Source organism: Drosophila eugracilis, unplaced genomic scaffold (genome assembly GCF_018153835.1).
Source record: "Drosophila eugracilis isolate 14026-0451.02 unplaced genomic scaffold, ASM1815383v1 contig_2154, whole genome shotgun sequence".
In the NCBI taxonomy this organism is placed as follows: Eukaryota; Metazoa; Arthropoda; class Insecta; order Diptera; family Drosophilidae; genus Drosophila; species Drosophila eugracilis.
In genome coordinates, this window is record NW_024573038.1 from 11,384,694 (window position 1) to 11,400,763 (window position 16,070).

A 16,070-nucleotide genomic window follows, 5' to 3' on the forward strand; every position below is an offset into this window, starting at 1 on the left:
AGTGCTTTTTTGTTTTTGTATATGCTCTCTGCGTATGAGCTTGCTCGCCCGCAAGCTTTGAGTTCTCGCCGTGCGTCCACTTACAATTTTTCGTTTTCCCCTTTCCGCCTCTCCGTGGATAACTGTAAAGTATTCCTGTTTCTTCCGGTACCATCTTCGAGTACTTGCACTGGAATTTATTCTCTATAACTTCTGTTTGCATTTTGGAGTTTATTTCGCAGTGGAATTTGAAAGCTGTTTCTCTCTGAAAAAAATAAAAGACCATACATTGTTGAAAACACAAAATTGCATTTATTACTAGATACTCCCAACATCAACCAACACTGAACTCCAGATATGTGTCTACTCATCGTGTGTATAGCATAGTTAAGTACAAATAGGCATATACCGATGTATATGCTTGTATAGAGATGTGTATATGTAACGATCGTTTTTTGTTAGCTGCTGTATTTCGTACTATTGAGAACAGGATCTATATAGATATAGGATACGTTAAATCATGGAACCAAACGATGTAGAGAACATCAACTACAGTCAACAACCTTGGTATCAAATATTAAATAATATAATATAACCATCGAGTAAGTTAATGTACATTTGATCTACACATTTTCGATTATTGTATTCACTTGAAACGCCTCTGTAGAAAAATTCGTAAGTCGTAAACGTAAAATTGACTTTTTAAAGACTTTCTATATATATTTTCCTACAAAAAACGAAATTTCATCTTAGATTCTTACTTCTTACTTCAATCTATTAACATTGTTTATTATTATTAATTTTTGATTTATTTCATGGCGAATGACTTAACATAATTATTGATTTAGCTAGAACAATCTGGCATATTCCGATCAGAGTAGATCATCGTGAGTACAATGTACAAGAAACTACTGTTGTATAAACCGATTTTGTATAAATTCATTTTGCGTATATTTTATCAGTACTATCTCACACTAACGATAAACACTAGACTAATTTTTAAGCTAATCAATTCATATTCGATCGATCTACATAAGTGAATAGCCAAGTGGTTTATCAATTCTTCAGCAGCAATTATAATCGTGATCTATCCCATATATTATTATCTCAAAACCTAATACCACTTGGCCTAGACTGTCATTTTCATTATTAGCTGGATTTTCATTTAGCTCGTATAACTTCTACAAAAAATGTATGACAATATACACACACGTATAAAATGTTTCGATTAGCTTCCTACATACTATATATGATACACACAAAGGCTGTCTAATTTTTTATTGGGAACTCACTTATTATGACTTATAGATTAGTTCTTGGCTTAACCTAACTGTGTTTACTTACTATGTTACACATAATCTAAGCTGTCTACAACACGTTTGACGTTCAATTTGAATTCAATTTAATTAGCAACGGGCTCTTAAACACAACTCCTTGCCTACTCTATGCATATAAGATAAGAAATCTTTGATTACTTACGAGCTAATTTACAACTCGGTCCTAATACTTATGCACGAATTAAACTTTAGAGGGCCTCAGTCGAGGAGCTGCAGGGGCCAGGGTAACCATTAGAGCTGCCTGGAGATGATTGGGAGGCAGCTGCTCTTAAGGCAGCTCCAGCTCCGGAGGAACCTACTCCTCCAGATTGAGGCTGAATGAACTGCTTGAACGTTGATTCCAGCCTGGGAGGATACTATAGAGAAAAATTGATTCTTTTTAGTGATAACTTATTCAGGAAATTATAGATAATTTCTTATAAAATTAATCATTTTGAGATGTTAAGCTCTAACCTCTTGGTTTTCATCTAGCGACGGCAGCAGCTCATCCAGTGAGTTAGGCGTAAGAGGACTTGGCGTGGCCATGGTAACACGACTAAGGGCACCATGTTGCATCAGCGCCTCACCGATGACAATCTGCGGCTTGTTTTGGGTGAGATGCTGCTGCTGCTGCAAGCGGGCCAATCGCAACTTCATCTCCTGGCGGATCTCCTTCTGCTGCGTCTCCTTCTCGAAGCGCATCATGCTATAGCTGCGCACCGAGGAACTGGTGCTGTGCACCGACGCTAGACTTGGTCTTCGAGAACCTAAAAACGAAGTGAACCAAAAGAACATCTGGTCAGCTGGGTGAGTCAATGTAGGAGGTTATTGGGGATGGGGGTTTGCTGTATCAAAACTGAGTGAGTATCGAAGCGTTTTTGGTTAGAAGAAAAACGGCGTGGTAGAGAAAGATAGTAGTTTATATATATATATATATATATATATATATATATGAGAAAGAAAGAAGATAGAGATGCATAGCCACAGCAAAAGATCATTCCGAAGCGATTAGAAAGCTAAGAGAGTGCGAGCAGCCTAAGACTCCTAAGATGGCCGAATCTTGCAGAGTTTTGGAAGGAATCTCCCTAATATTATATCATTCTTAATAATCCTATTATTTACTTTTAGATTTAGATAGTATTTACTTTTAAAAACAGAAATCATTACCCGTTTAGTTTCCAATAGTTTTCCTTTAAATTTACACGGAAATTTAAAAAACTTTACAAAAATGTTACGTATACGTTTGACTCTTCTAGAACAAACATTTGACCTTATTCCTATAAATAGTCTTTTTCAAAATCCACAAAACTTGCCAAAGAGCCTGTAAGTATATAGTATAAGAATAAAGATAGGCAGAAACTTCATACAAGAAAAGTTTGTTTGTTTCAAAATGCAGTCATCTTTAGATGAAAATTCAAGGCGCACAGGAAGAAAAGTAGAAGACGTAGAAGAAGAGTAAGAAGCGGAGGACATTCACATATAAAGTTGCAGGATTAACATATATAGAAGAATATTTTCATATCGTTTATCGATTATAGTGTGTGTTCCTGTATGTGTGTGCATGTGTGTGTGTATATATGTGTGGCAACTTTAGGGTCTCAAAGGTCAGCCAGAGGTTGAGTGGCGTGAAGAATCCTGCCGGCAGACAAGTGTCCTTTGCTGCTGACAGGATGCATGCAGCGTGTATGTTTATGTATTAGTGTGTGGCATAATTTTCTTAATTTGCAATAGTTGAATATATTATATATATTAGCTAGAAAATTGTGTACGGTTAAGCTATATCATTTTAGTTTAAGTTTGGTGTAAGTTTGGGAAAGATTTTCTATGAACATAGTCACCGCCATATTGCTTCAATATCATCTTGTCGAAATGTATATCATCCTTAGAATCTCTGGTTTCTGAACAATCAATCCTTTTCAGTTAATTAATCGATTTATCATACAATCTCGATAATTATTTTGTGGCTTAGTGCGCGTGTATTGCGTTGTGTCTGTGGGAGTGTGTGTGTGTGTGTGTTTTGGTAACGATAGAAAAAGTAAAACACTAAAAACAACTTTGTATTTGGAAACAGAGGGAGCTCGGAAGCACATTTAACATCGATCATCAAGAGAACGCAAAATTTGTTGTTGTAGTTTATAATTTTTGTTTTTTTTTTTTTTGTTTTTTAACTAGACAGAGTTGTCAATTTAAACACTAATTAAAGACAAGCAGGGGATAGGGTTAACCAACGCCAATGTACACAAATTAAGTTTCCAACTGTAAATAAACTGAGCTGAATTAACGGTATGTGGATTGCATGGAATAACTCAATTTAGCGAGATTCAATTATGGCTCATGAGACATGATTTTAATACAGAGTCTGAGTAATTATGTGTGGAAATTCGACCTCTAGTATATGTACTCAAATGGTTGAATTCTGTGAAAAAATGTAACTTAATTAAGTCGCGTTATTTTTGGCTATATTGCTGCACAACAAACATTGAATGTTTTTCATCTGCCTGATTGTGATTCTTTTCTATAAGCAGAACACTGTTATAATAATGAGTTTTTATAATTTTCCCATGAATTTAAAATGCAAGCTCAATGCTTGTTATCAAAACGCAACAACAAAAAAGAACTGAAAGAAATAAAACGTGTTGAGTTATTTTTCTGCATAATTTTATGCGTCCAAACGGATGGTAAAAATAAAACTAGAATTAATTTGATTCGTTAATTTGAATAACAAAAAGAGTTTTGAATTTATAAATTTCTTATTATGCAGTTGTAAGTTTTTTGTTTTTCGTCAAATGAGCTGGTCACTTTAAAATTTATTTAAAATCAAATATTTAGCTACGCCCAAAAGACTGACTAGAATTTAGAGAACTAAAAAGGAAAATATTACAATATTAATATTAAAGGCTAGCACATCATTATCCGGGAAAGGATGCAAATGCAACGACTGAACAGATACGACTAGCACATAGTTGAACTTGTTTCTGTTGTGATGTTGGACTGTTTCGGGTTGACATGGCGTCACGGAATGCTGATGAGGATGAGCAGACCACACGAGCGAACAAATGGATGTTGGATGACTGATGTTTTGAGTTGATTTACCGCAAATCTTGGCGTTTCACTCGCCGGCGTGGGCAGTGCGCCAATTTGCAGGTGATGCAGCTCGGCGCCAGTGGCATATCCGCCGCTGGAGTCGCCGCCATTGGTGTCGGCATCGCCGTAACCACCAGCCACACCGGCATAGCCGTAGCTGTAGCCATAGCTGTAGCTGAAGCCAACACCAACACCAACACCACCAACACCACCTTCACCACCAGGATCAGCCGGATCACTATCGTGGCCATGGCCATGGACATGGGCATTGGCATGTGCATGAGGAACTGTTGTGCTGGGATCTATGCTATGCGGACCGCACTCATCGTCCACATCCTCATTGCCCCCAAAATTGTCAATGCCATTCATGCCCAACAATGTCCTAAATCTATCCTGATTCCTCGACCTCGCCGGCGACAGCTCGAAGCTGAGCAGATGCCGCTGATGATTCAGTTGCTTCTGCAGATGGCGGTTCATTGAGAGCGTGCTCTCACAGCTTCGGCACCCACTACCACTGCCACCTCCTCCACCACCACCACCACCACCATCATCTAGGTCGTCTCGTGAATGCTGGCTGCAGCCTGCTCCGGATGTGTGCCGCGACGAGGACCGGGAATTCTGTTTGGACACCGCCGCTATGTGACACGATATGAGCAATATGGCGGCCGATCTAGCCGCACCTGTTCGTGACGTCGACACCAGGATGCCCTTTGAGCCGCCGCTTCCTGATGCGCCTCCTCCGCCGGCACCGCCAGTCATGCCTCCGCCGGCTGCCCCGCCAAGACCACCGGCTGAGGCCCGTCGATTGCCATAGGATCCAATGGATCCCGTCGATCGAATGCTGGAACGCGACGATGGACGCGCCGAGTGAACGGTGAGCGGTATTCCTGAAATTAGAGGAATTGGTTTTTGAAAATGATATACATTTTTTTTTAAGAATAAGTTCTTTAAAATGAAAATACTAATAGCTTGTTCCAAGCACTTACCTGTATCGCTGGAGTATAGAATGGGTGGCGGAATACTGGCATCTCCGTAGTTTCGATGACGCGGATACTTCGTTTTGCTAAACAGATGCAACACCATGCAGATGAGCCCGGCCAGGACAGCGATGCCCGTGGAGACACCCAGCAGAGTGGGCAGATCCGAGCTCAGCTCGCTGAGATCTGTGAATTGCAATTTTTATTTTCTATTTTTTCCACGTTCTAATATTATATGGGATGGTCTAAGGAAACCTAAGACAACAACCTGATAAAGATCTTTCAATTTGTATAACAATTTTAAGAACAGTAGTAGAAAAACTCATATTACATGCGCATAAAAGTATGCTATGACAAAATGTACACAATTTAAATTCAAATTTTTAACTTATTTTATAGATAAACCCTACCTGGAGTGCAAAAGACTCGACGCGTTGGCTTCACATAGCTAACAGAGTGGAATCCACTGGCACACTGGCACATCGCATTGTGCCGCACCTGAACACAAAGGGAATTCTCGTCGTTGTAGATGCACGTCTCATCGTAGAAACACTGATCGCCCAGTTTTTTAGCTGTTTTTTTTTCGTATAAAGTTGAAAAGTTATATAAGCCATTGTTAGTTATGGCAAACATATATAAGAACTTACGTTTGGCGCAACCCTTAATCAGTCCAAGCTGCACGGGATAATTGCGTTCACAGCTGCAGGTTTGTGACTCTTTGTCGCAGGATACGTGTAGCAGCTTGACGTCACACTTCAGCTCGTTGCACGGTGCTCCAATATATTTCCCCTTTGCTGCAATGCGCAAAGCCAATTTGCATTAACAATTAAGCCAAGTATAAAAGAATGTAAAGTGAATGAATGTCAGGGTATTGAAAATAAAAACAGTAGCCTGATGGAGGATTTAATTACCAAAAGAGCTTTAGAGATTTTTTAATAAAGTTATTAATTTGAAACTATTGTTAAGGCTAAATTGATAGAGAATTTATTTTAATTAAGAATAAGGTTTAATAATAATAAATAATAATATAAATTAACAGTAAAGTATTCAATGAGCGTGTTAATAAGCCCATTAAATTCGTTTTTAAACTAAACAAGATGTCCATTATTTAAAAATTTATCCTAAAAGGCTATAAATATTCCCATAAATACTTAAAATTCTTGTTCAATCGTAAAACCTGCACTTTAAGAGCCTCTTTAAATGCAATATTTCACAATTTATCCGAAACTTGGTAATAAATAAAAGTACTGTTGAAATATTAAGTGCATTCCCATTATATTATATTTTACCAAATATAATTATCAGCTTGCTGCAGACTTGTAAATGGCTTTTTATCAGTTCAACATCATTTTGGAATTCATATTTGTTTGTAAACAGAATTTCCAATTCAATCCCATTAAAATCGCATAATATATGCTTGCAGCAGCCATGGTGGGTCAGGCACAACGTAACCAGCCAAAACCTTTGCTGTGGTATTTTGTAATTCCCGCATCATGACCAAAATAAAATGGATGAGTCCGTGAATCATGCTGCCTTCTCGTGTCCTTTAGTTCAGGATGCAGCTGTTGCGGCATATGCCGGTGCCAGGTAGATGGGGGTAGGGGGGCAATGCCAAAAATAAAAGTTAAACAACAACGAGTGCCAAGTGAATGTTGTGCAATTTATGGGCACTCATGATCTCTGGGGGGGCTTTCAAGGGTTTTGGGACTCCGACTCCGCACTGGCCAAAGGTCAATGCAAACTAACGAAACGCAGCCAGCCCCACCCTGCAGCCAAGTGCATTATCAACACAGTTTGCATTTATTTGTGTTTGCCTCTGCGGCCACAAATATTCATTTACGAAATGGGATTATACAAATACAGAGCAGCACAGATAAGTTTTCACAGCAAGTACTCATATTTGGGAACTAAATTTCGTATTTAATTTGGACAAAAATTTCAGCTTGAATGGAATCAAAAGACGAAATTTATTTAGTTACAGGAACTTTATGAAAATCTTTAATTTAAAGAAGTTGAAACTTTAAATCAGCCAAAAATGTTTCCTTTTCATGTTTAAAATCTATTGTTTTATATTTTTAAACACTTACCCGACTTATTATTAAGCAAGGCCTCCAAATCATCGACGTCGTCCGGATAACTGCCATATTCGTCATCGTCAGGCACATTGGCTGCATCACGCTTTCGCGTGCGCTTCTCGTTGAGTTTTAGCTCCTCCTGCTGGGTTGGTATACCATTCAAGTCCACTGCCACGGAGATATTCACCAGACTGGCTGGTATGGCAGATGAGTCCGAAGAAGAAGCCAAGACAGAGGCGGATACGGAGGCATGGAGCAGCAGAAGGCAGCCATAGAGAAGCACGGCCTGGCCCAGTTGCATGGCCATTAAGTGGCTGCCGTGTGGATGTTGCTGGAGCTGCTGCTGCTGTTGTTGCTGTTGTGGTTGCAGTTGCAATTGCAGTTGCAGCGCCACCAACTGCAGTCGCCGCAATAGACAGGGCAACGTTAACTTCGCCATTTTGTCATTTTCGCACCGGCTGTCGGTCTTCTCAACACATTCCCAATTCTTTAACAACTTTCGCCATTTTGGCCAAGAAGTTTCGTTGCTGTCGTTAACAGTTTTAGTTTCTGTTTCAGTTTTAGTTGGTAGCTTGAGTTTCTGTTTTTCGTTCGTTTCCGCTGTGGTCTTAGTGGTCTTAGTGCTTGCTTGGACAAATTGGCCAAACCCTGGTGCACATTACGTATACGTCATGACGCACATTACGTATACTACTACTACTGATGATGATGATGATGATGTTTAGCCTTGTCCCGCCTGCCGTTGTCGAGTGGCCAACCAGCTAGCTGCCTGCCCTGCATGATAATTTTATATAATTTTCCCTCGCTGCCACAAAACGACTCGAGTGGCTCTTTTTTTTGTTGCTACTTCTACGGGTACTACTGTTGCGGTTGCGGTCAGCAGCGTCATCATCTTCGAGTGACCCACTAATGTGTGTTGCATGTGCAGCACCACCTACTTTGCCACCCCCTTCACCCTAGTTGGGTATTAATTCCATGCAAGCTGCAGATTTATGGCACGAACTTTTGCAAATCTGGGTTGGTCTTCTTTTTCAGCCCGCCTTGCCTCGTTATCCCAAGCTGAAATTGCATAGAAAAAGGTCAAATATATAAATTTGTTCTTGTTCTAAAATAACCATAAATAATATAAACAGTGCGTGCCATCACATCAGCTAATCACCTATATAAGGACTTTCAAAATGTTTTCGTTTAATGTAGAGAAATTTTTATTTTGCCAAGAACTTCGACACGAGTATTAAAGTTTACTTAAGTTTAGGTTGTATTTGAGTTTAAATAAGTTCTAGTCAGCTAACAAAGGGTTAATTATATCATCCACAAATTCTAAAACAAATTGATAATCAAGAGAAGCCATACACAGCTGGCTCAAAGTAAACTTAAGAAACATTTGCCTATTTACTTATTTTTTTTTTTTAACAATATTTGCTTTAAATTTTAGAAAAAACAACAATTTTTATGCTTGAATTCTATAAAAACCAAGGAATTAAGCTTCTTTCATTTAGATCACAAAATCTTGTCAAGACGAAAATGAAACTTCTACTGGTCTTTGCGTTGGCTGTACTCATCGCCCATGTGGCTGTGGCCCAACAAAGTGATCAACAGCCTGATTATGATTATTATACTGACTCGGATTCGACAGGAAACTCAACAGATGATACTGAAGGTAACGCTGCAAATGATACTACAGGAAACTCAGCAGATGATACTACTAGTTACTCCTCAGATTATACTACAGGAAACTCCGCAGATGGCACTACAGTAAACTCAGCAGATGATACTACTAGTAACTCCACAGATGATACTACAGGAAACTCCTCAGATGATACTACAGGAATCTCCGCAGATGAAACTACAGTAAATTCAGCAGATGATACTACTAGTAACTCCTCAAATGATACTACAGGAAACTCCACAGATGATACTACTAGTAGCACTACAGACGATACCACTAGTAACTCCTCAGATGATACTACAGTAGACTCCGCAGACGACTCTACAGATGTAGATGATGGAGATTCTGAAGATGATACTGATGTCGATAGTGGAAACGAATCGGATGACTATGATGACTCCGATAGCAATGCGGAAGTACCAACTGTGGCCAAAAAAGTTAAAAAAAATAAGGCCAAGAAAAATGGAGCCCGAAAGAACAACAAGAAAAGGTCAACACCGAAACGTAGTAAGGCGGCCAAGAAAAATAAGAAACAGGCAGCTAAAAAGAAAACACCTGTTGCTGCCAAAAAGCGCACAAATGCTGTGTCCAAAAATCGCAGGCGTTCTGGTTAAGTTTAGTTAAATTAACAATCTTTACAGATTAAAAAAAAAGAATGCAAATGGTTGTTTTTTAATGGATTTTTAAAATAAAAAAAAATCATGTGTTTAATTTCTTAAAAACTTTCTTTTAAACTTTTATTTTATTTAATTAATGGAAGGTATAAGATATTGAGGGTGTAATATTTATAAAGATTTTCTAAAGTGCTAAGTTTTTAAAGAAGTTTTCGGTATATTCTTATTTTGGGAATATTTTCGTGATATATATTTAAGAAGTATAATATTTTCAATTCCTGCCAGAAGAAGTTACAAAAATCTCTAAATATTTCACTTTTACTTTATTTACTTTACTAAAAATTCTAATTAATATTCCCAAGAGAAAAATACTTTTCATGCCATTTAATTCTACATATTTTGATAACTATTTTATTATTAATAAAATGTTTATTTTGAATATTGTTAATATTAATAATAAATAAGTACTTTTTGAGAGAGTTTATCAAACTTTTTAGTTTAGAAAAACCTACCTTAGGCAGAAATTAGATCATTTTATTATTACGTGAAGATGCCATTTAATTTATTTTTCCACCACCAAATTGTAACCGTTTTGAGTCGTATAACCTTGGATTTTTAAACTGAATTTATATAATATATATATATATATATATTTATCACATTCTAATTTATTATTTCATTTATAAAAACCAGCTTTTAGAGTACAAAAAATATCACACAAATATGGATAGCACACACAGGTGTTCTAAGCCACAGAAAACGAAAATGATGAATTGAAAGGCAAATATATGCATTGTACATATGTACATATGTACATAGATAAAAAAAAAAGCTTTATATATTTTTAAATGACTTATTCTTGGGACGAGAGAAAACTATAAATACCCAGTGTCGAAGACTTTTCACCTCAGAAGTGAATATTATATTTAAGGTTACCTATCTGTTCGTTGACTTTTGGCAAAAATGAGGCTGCTGCTGGTTTTGAGCCTGGCCATAATGGTTGCCCACGTGGCCATTGCTGCTGACACTGATGACACCTCCGACTATTATGATTATTATTCCGATGAAGATAGTGATAGTTCTACGGAAACCGATTCATCAACCGATGCCACTACGGATTCTGGTAATGATACGGATGCTTCCGATAGCTCAGCTAGTTCTGAAGATAGTTCTGAGGATACAGCCTCCGAGGACACTTCCTCCGCCACCGATGATACTACAAACTCACCTTCAACCAAGACAAATAAAGCCAAGAAAACGGCAGCTCGCAGAAGGCGCAGGCGCACCACTGTGTCCCCAAAACGTCGCACGACCGCTGCCCCGAAACGTAAGGTAGTGGCTGCCACGCCTGCCAAGAAACAAACACCTGTGGCCAAAAAGAAGCAGACACCTGTGGCCGCCAAGAAGAAGACCAATGCTGCTGCCAGCAAACGCAAGCGTTCGGGTTAATCCAAGAAACTATGTTTGTAATATAGTTTGGAAAAAGAGAAATCAGAAATAATAAAGAAAATCTGTCTTACAACATAGAAAATTATCTTTCAAGTGAATTATTTTAAGCAAGATTGATATTAAAAACCCATTTTCCGGAAACGCTTAAAGTTCTAAGCCATATGAAGAGTGAAACAGACCAGCTTATGCCTGAAAGCTAAAATTATTTCAGATATTAACCAATCCTTGATTTTTGCTGCATAGTTTTAGGCGCTGACATTTTAATACCCTCCTGGCTCTTTGTGTTTCTACTTAAACGAAAGCCAATACAATCTATAAATAGTAATTATGCCTCCCCACTGCATATACACATAAATGCACAGGGACACTTAATTACTGATGCGAACAGGCGACAATTGTTTAATGGCGAAAGGATAACAAAAAAGGAATGGAGAAGGTAGAAGAGAGGAGGGAGGAGGAGGAGCAGACAGCGCCATCGGCTGCCACAATAGGTTCTTTGTTTTCGATTTCAAAGCCGACATTCTGGCAGTGGCATTGCCAACAGAAATCCCGTGTATCCAATGCACTGCGGCTCACATAAAAGCCACTCCGCATCCAAGTGTTTGTATGCCCGAGAGAGATACCAATCCTGTTAGTGTGTTAGTGGCGGCACTTCCACACATACTGATACACCAACCAACCATACCCAACCATTACACACACATATACATATATATAGCCTCGTGCGGCACCCGCTGCGGCAGCTTAGTGAGCCAAGTGTGGCAACAATCTGAATCATCGTTTTAGTTTCCCTCTTACAACCTTTTTCAGATCAAGAGGGGTATGTTAGGTCGTTGGGTAAAGTAAACTATGTAAAGGTAAAGTTCCTGTTACTGCAGTAAGAAAGCAAAGTATCTGTTATATTGGCAATGAAATTAGTTACTTCTAATATTAACTAACATCATTTAAAAAGGAAAATATATATATTTTTAATTTTCTTTGTTTAATTTCTTTAGATTTCCTTATCTTTTTAGAAGAACTTACAGGGTATATTCCCGTGTTTGCCATAATATACCCTACTAACACCATTTACAATTGCAGACGGTGAGCTGACATAGAATCATAGAATGAGGTGCCATCGCAGTAGGAGGATGTGGCTGCTGTAATATCTGTGGCTGATGCCTTAAGAGGAAAATGCGATAATGTGCGCTAAACAATGAACAATGCAGAAATGGCATAAAAATAGCCAGAAGTGGGATATGAAGTGGGATGTAGCAGCGGGAATAATAATGGAATATGTGTTTTGGCTCTAAAGGATGATAACGGCGCCGAGGATGATGATGATGATGGTTGGTGGTTGGTGGTGTTCGTCTTGTTAGCACTTACAACGATGATGATGGCAAGTGCCAGATATACGAATATATGCTATATTGTAGGTGTGGCTGCTGACGTTGATGGGCACGTTTGAGTAGCAGATCGTCAGATTGTGGATACTGCTTCTGACTTTTACATGTTTTCCAATGAAAATTTCAAGTGGCCATGACGTGTGCTTAATGAATTGGAAATCGGTTTAGAGTTTAAAATGGTTTTGATTTAAGAATTTTTAGCCACACGTTTGAAAGAGTTCTTAGCATTTTCAGAATATGTACTTCATGTTCTGTGAGATAGTTTCTTAAAGAGAGAATTTTTAACCCTTTTATTATCCTTCTTTATCTTACATACAAAAATCTTATCTCATTATTATACTGCCATAAAAATAATACTTTCTTAATATTTCATAAACAAAGCTTTAACTTACAAATAAAATAAACACAATAATAAATTTTCTTTATCTCAATTGGGTTTTTCAATTAATTTACTATCTTAATTGATATCTTTAGAAATCTTTAGCACATCCATCAAACTTTTTATACAGCCAGCCATTGCTCACTTTTTGGATAAGAATCTGAAACGCCCAACAAAGACATAAACTTCCTCCTTGTGGATGTATAATTTGAAAAACAATTTGCATTTCCTTGAGGGCAATTTATTTGCCATACCTACGGAGCGCCAGAGAGTGCAGGGAAAACTAAAAGTTTCCGCACTCAAAAGAAAATTTTGCTCTAACAAGGCATTTAGTTGGCAAACAAAAAATACGTGCATATTTCTAACCTGACGATGGTGGTGGTGGGAAAAATGTTTATGTAATTACAAACACGTTGAAAAGCATTGGAAGGAAAAAGAAAGGGTTTAGTAGAACTTGGAGAAAGTGAGCGAGTGAGTAACTAGCAGAGAGCAGAGCAATTTATGTAAGTGCGAAATATTTTTATGTCTCGGCGAACCATTAAAATGTGCATAATACAATTCCGAGCAGCACTTTGCATATAAATTTCCACCGGCTGGGGCAAAAAAACGGAATAGCGGAAATGCAAGTCCAATAACAAGCGTTGGGGATTTTGAGGCGAGGACGAAAATGATAGACATAGGGCTTAGGGTGGACATAGTATACACTGAAAAAAAATGGTTTTAAATTTCATTTTAACAAGTTAAAAAGTTATAAGTATTATTTATTCTTTTTGATTTATTGGATTTTCTGATTCAAGGTAATGGATTTTAATGGTAAATAATAATAAATTACTAAGTCTTCCCCTGATCTTGTTTTTACGTTTATACGTTCTTTGCAAGATGAAAAATAATTTAGTTAACATTATTTTTTTTTCACCAAAATTATTGAATTTAAAAATTCCAGAAAATTCGATTAAAAACACAACACAAATCCAGCTAGAAACCCTTTTTACACCATTTAAATTACAAATATTAAATTTTACGAGTGCACACTCTTGCCAAGATGATGTGAATGAACGCACGTCCTTCTGCGTCTGTGTGGGTGAGTGCCTGTGTGCAAGGACTAGAGACGGAGTGAAAGGGAAGAAGGGCAGTGTTACAGTAACGGTAACGGAAGCAACGAACGCAAACATCATCCTGCATTCTGCATCGTCGCAGCTCGGCTCTCTAAGTCTCTCCGCTCTTGAAAAGCAAGAGAAAGGTTAGAGAGAAAGAGAGAGAGGTGCGCTTGCCCCCAGAGAGTACGAGTAGCGTTTGATTCTAACGGTACATAAGACTTTGCGGAAACTGCACTCGTATGTGTGCGTGTGTGTGGGCTCCTACTTTTAGGCACTGATAAAGGCAAATTTACATACGCCGAAATGCCCCCTCTGTCCCATTTGGCCCCTCAATTCCCGCCCACTTGGTTTCGGCCACGGCTTTTGGCTTCTTATGTGTCGCCGATGCCGTTTAAAATGTAGGTTACACACAGCAAAAGAGGACCCGTAGACGCACACAAATCACATTCACACAAACAGAAATACAAAAACACACACACATGTATATATACGTGCAATATATTTTAGCACTTTCCGTTTTCCCTTCGGAGTGTGTCCTGCTGTTCTAAGGTAATAAAAGTTTTACAATTTTTCGGTTACATATACACTCATCTGTATTTGTAAGTGTGTATGTTTTGGCTTTTGTCTTTGACTGGGCGTCAAGTCAGCTGGGCCGTACGTATTGTGATTCCCACAAAATCAAAGTTACGGACTATATGACCCGTAAAAGTATGCTACCAAAAATGAACTATTCGCAAATTTTGTGAGGAATTTAGAGATAAAACTAGAAATATTAAAATACGATGTAGTGAGATGTATTAAGGTATCATAAAGAAAATATAAAGGTAATAAAATGCATAAAATAATAATTAAATATTATATTTGTATTCTATAATTTAAAATTTCTTTTATAAATTAATTTTCATTAATTTAAAATAGTTAAACGAATTCTTTGATGAGTATCTTAAACTAATTTGAAAGTCTTAAAAAAATAGCTAGTTGGATAATGATTTATATGTCGTGAGAAGCTAAAGGGAAGCTGATATTAAAGTGATTTTAAATTGTCTTTCTAATTAATTATTATTAAAGAGAACTTCCTGTGAATCAATCTAATAGTAGCTTGTTTTTGTTCATGCCACTTCAAATTTCAATTACACCTTTAGAGGCCTTCAAGGCCTTCTAGCATCCTGCTCCTTGTGCTGTTCCACGAACATAATTTATATTGTTTTTGTTGACTTTTTGATGACCGTCTGTGTGAGTTGGCGAACAACGGAATAGAGAAAACGTAACAACTGTGACAAGGGCAGGAAATGTTCCTCTAGGCCCAAAAAACAACACAGATTCGTGCAGAATATACCATATATACGTATGTACATATGTATATACCAAGAGCTATGTATTGTTGTGTACCTATGTGGAAGATATATAATCGAATACATTCGTCTGGGAGTTCTTGTTTTTGTGTGTGCAAACTGAAAAGGCCTGCCAAAATAGCCAGGCCAGGAACCAATCGGCGATAAATCAAAGTTTGATTTGATTTTCAGCAACGTTTCTACCTTTTTTCCGGACTGGTTTTCCTCCACAGCCAAATTACCAGAACATTGAGTTCGCCTACAAATTAAAACTTTCACATAATTCGCCCAACTTGGCACTTTAATCATTTAACTTTTGCCAATTTGGCTCAGGTGAAACTTTCTGCATCACAGACCGGGGCACGCACACACAAACACTATTCGTTTAATTTTTAATGCAATTTTAATTGCGACTTTGCACGGGGCACTCGTATGGTTTTCTATAGAATTATCCACGTCTTACAACATTCCCAGATATCGAACATCAGTGTGTGTTGTCTAGTTCAGGCTGGTTTTAAAAATAAAACCATGCGACTTGTGTATCGAACTCGTGCGATTGGCGAACTAAACGGAACTGAACCGAGCCAACAGCACTAACGGTAAAGGACGACGCGTGGGCGAGAACGACAACGATGCTGTTCCCTTAGTGGTTGCTTTACATCTGTTCGGTGTCCTTTCGGGATCTCAAGCTTTCGGCTCAGAGAAGAGCGGTCAC

At 38.0% G+C, this 16,070-nt stretch overlaps 3 protein-coding genes across 5 annotated transcripts; 2 read left to right on the forward strand and 1 right to left on the reverse strand.

Annotated features, from left to right (window-relative positions):
• Positions 1-268: 268 nt before the first annotated feature.
• On the reverse strand, positions 269-15,975 carry LOC108105965. 3 transcript variants are annotated; one of them, XM_017212769.2, is made up of 8 exons: positions 15,560-15,975; positions 7,444-8,490; positions 6,004-6,150; positions 5,767-5,928; positions 5,366-5,542; positions 5,060-5,266; positions 1,770-2,062; positions 269-1,672 (listed from the first exon to the last, which is right to left on the reverse strand). In XM_017212769.2, the coding sequence occupies exons 2-8, from the start codon at positions 7,868-7,870 to the stop codon at positions 1,505-1,507; spliced, it is 1,581 nt and encodes a 526-aa protein (XP_017068258.2). In that variant the 5' UTR covers positions 7,871-8,490; positions 15,560-15,975; the 3' UTR covers positions 269-1,504. The 3 variants fall into 3 exon arrangements, with proteins under 3 accessions (XP_017068258.2, XP_017068256.1, XP_041674214.1); XM_017212767.2 differs by lacking the exon at positions 269-1,672 and having other exon boundaries at positions 1,940-2,062; positions 4,389-5,266; XM_041818280.1 differs by lacking the exons at positions 269-1,672; positions 15,560-15,975 and having other exon boundaries at positions 1,940-2,062; positions 4,389-5,266; positions 7,444-8,553.
• On the forward strand, positions 8,941-9,765 carry LOC108105971 (clumping factor A). The gene is made up of 2 exons (XM_017212774.2): positions 8,941-9,091; positions 9,152-9,765. The coding sequence occupies exons 1-2, from the start codon at positions 8,956-8,958 to the stop codon at positions 9,712-9,714; spliced, it is 699 nt and encodes a 232-aa protein (XP_017068263.2). The 5' UTR covers positions 8,941-8,955; the 3' UTR covers positions 9,715-9,765.
• LOC108105916 (clumping factor A) lies at positions 10,642-11,163 on the forward strand. The gene has a single exon (XM_017212697.1). The coding sequence runs from the start codon at positions 10,678-10,680 to the stop codon at positions 11,161-11,163; it is 486 nt and encodes a 161-aa protein (XP_017068186.1). The 5' UTR covers positions 10,642-10,677.
• Positions 15,976-16,070: the final 95 nt, after the last annotated feature.

Coding starts and splice junctions, on each gene's coding strand:
- LOC108105965 (XM_017212767.2), bottom strand. CDS start 7,870: ATGGCGAAGTTAACGTTGCCCTGTCTATTGCGGCGACTGCAGTTGGTG. Junction 5,929..6,003: donor GATTAAGGGTTGCGCCAAAC/GTAAGTTCTTAT, acceptor AAAAAAAAACAG/CTAAAAAACTGGGCGATCAG. Junction 2,063..4,388: donor GTGAAACGCCAAGATTTGCG/GTAAATCAACTC, acceptor CTTCGTTTTTAG/GTTCTCGAAGACCAAGTCTA.
- LOC108105971 (XM_017212774.2), top strand. CDS start 8,956: ATGAAACTTCTACTGGTCTTTGCGTTGGCTGTACTCATCGCCCATGTG. Junction 9,092..9,151: donor CTCAACAGATGATACTGAAG/GTAACGCTGCAA, acceptor GTTACTCCTCAG/ATTATACTACAGGAAACTCC.
- LOC108105916 (XM_017212697.1), top strand. CDS start 10,678: ATGAGGCTGCTGCTGGTTTTGAGCCTGGCCATAATGGTTGCCCACGTG.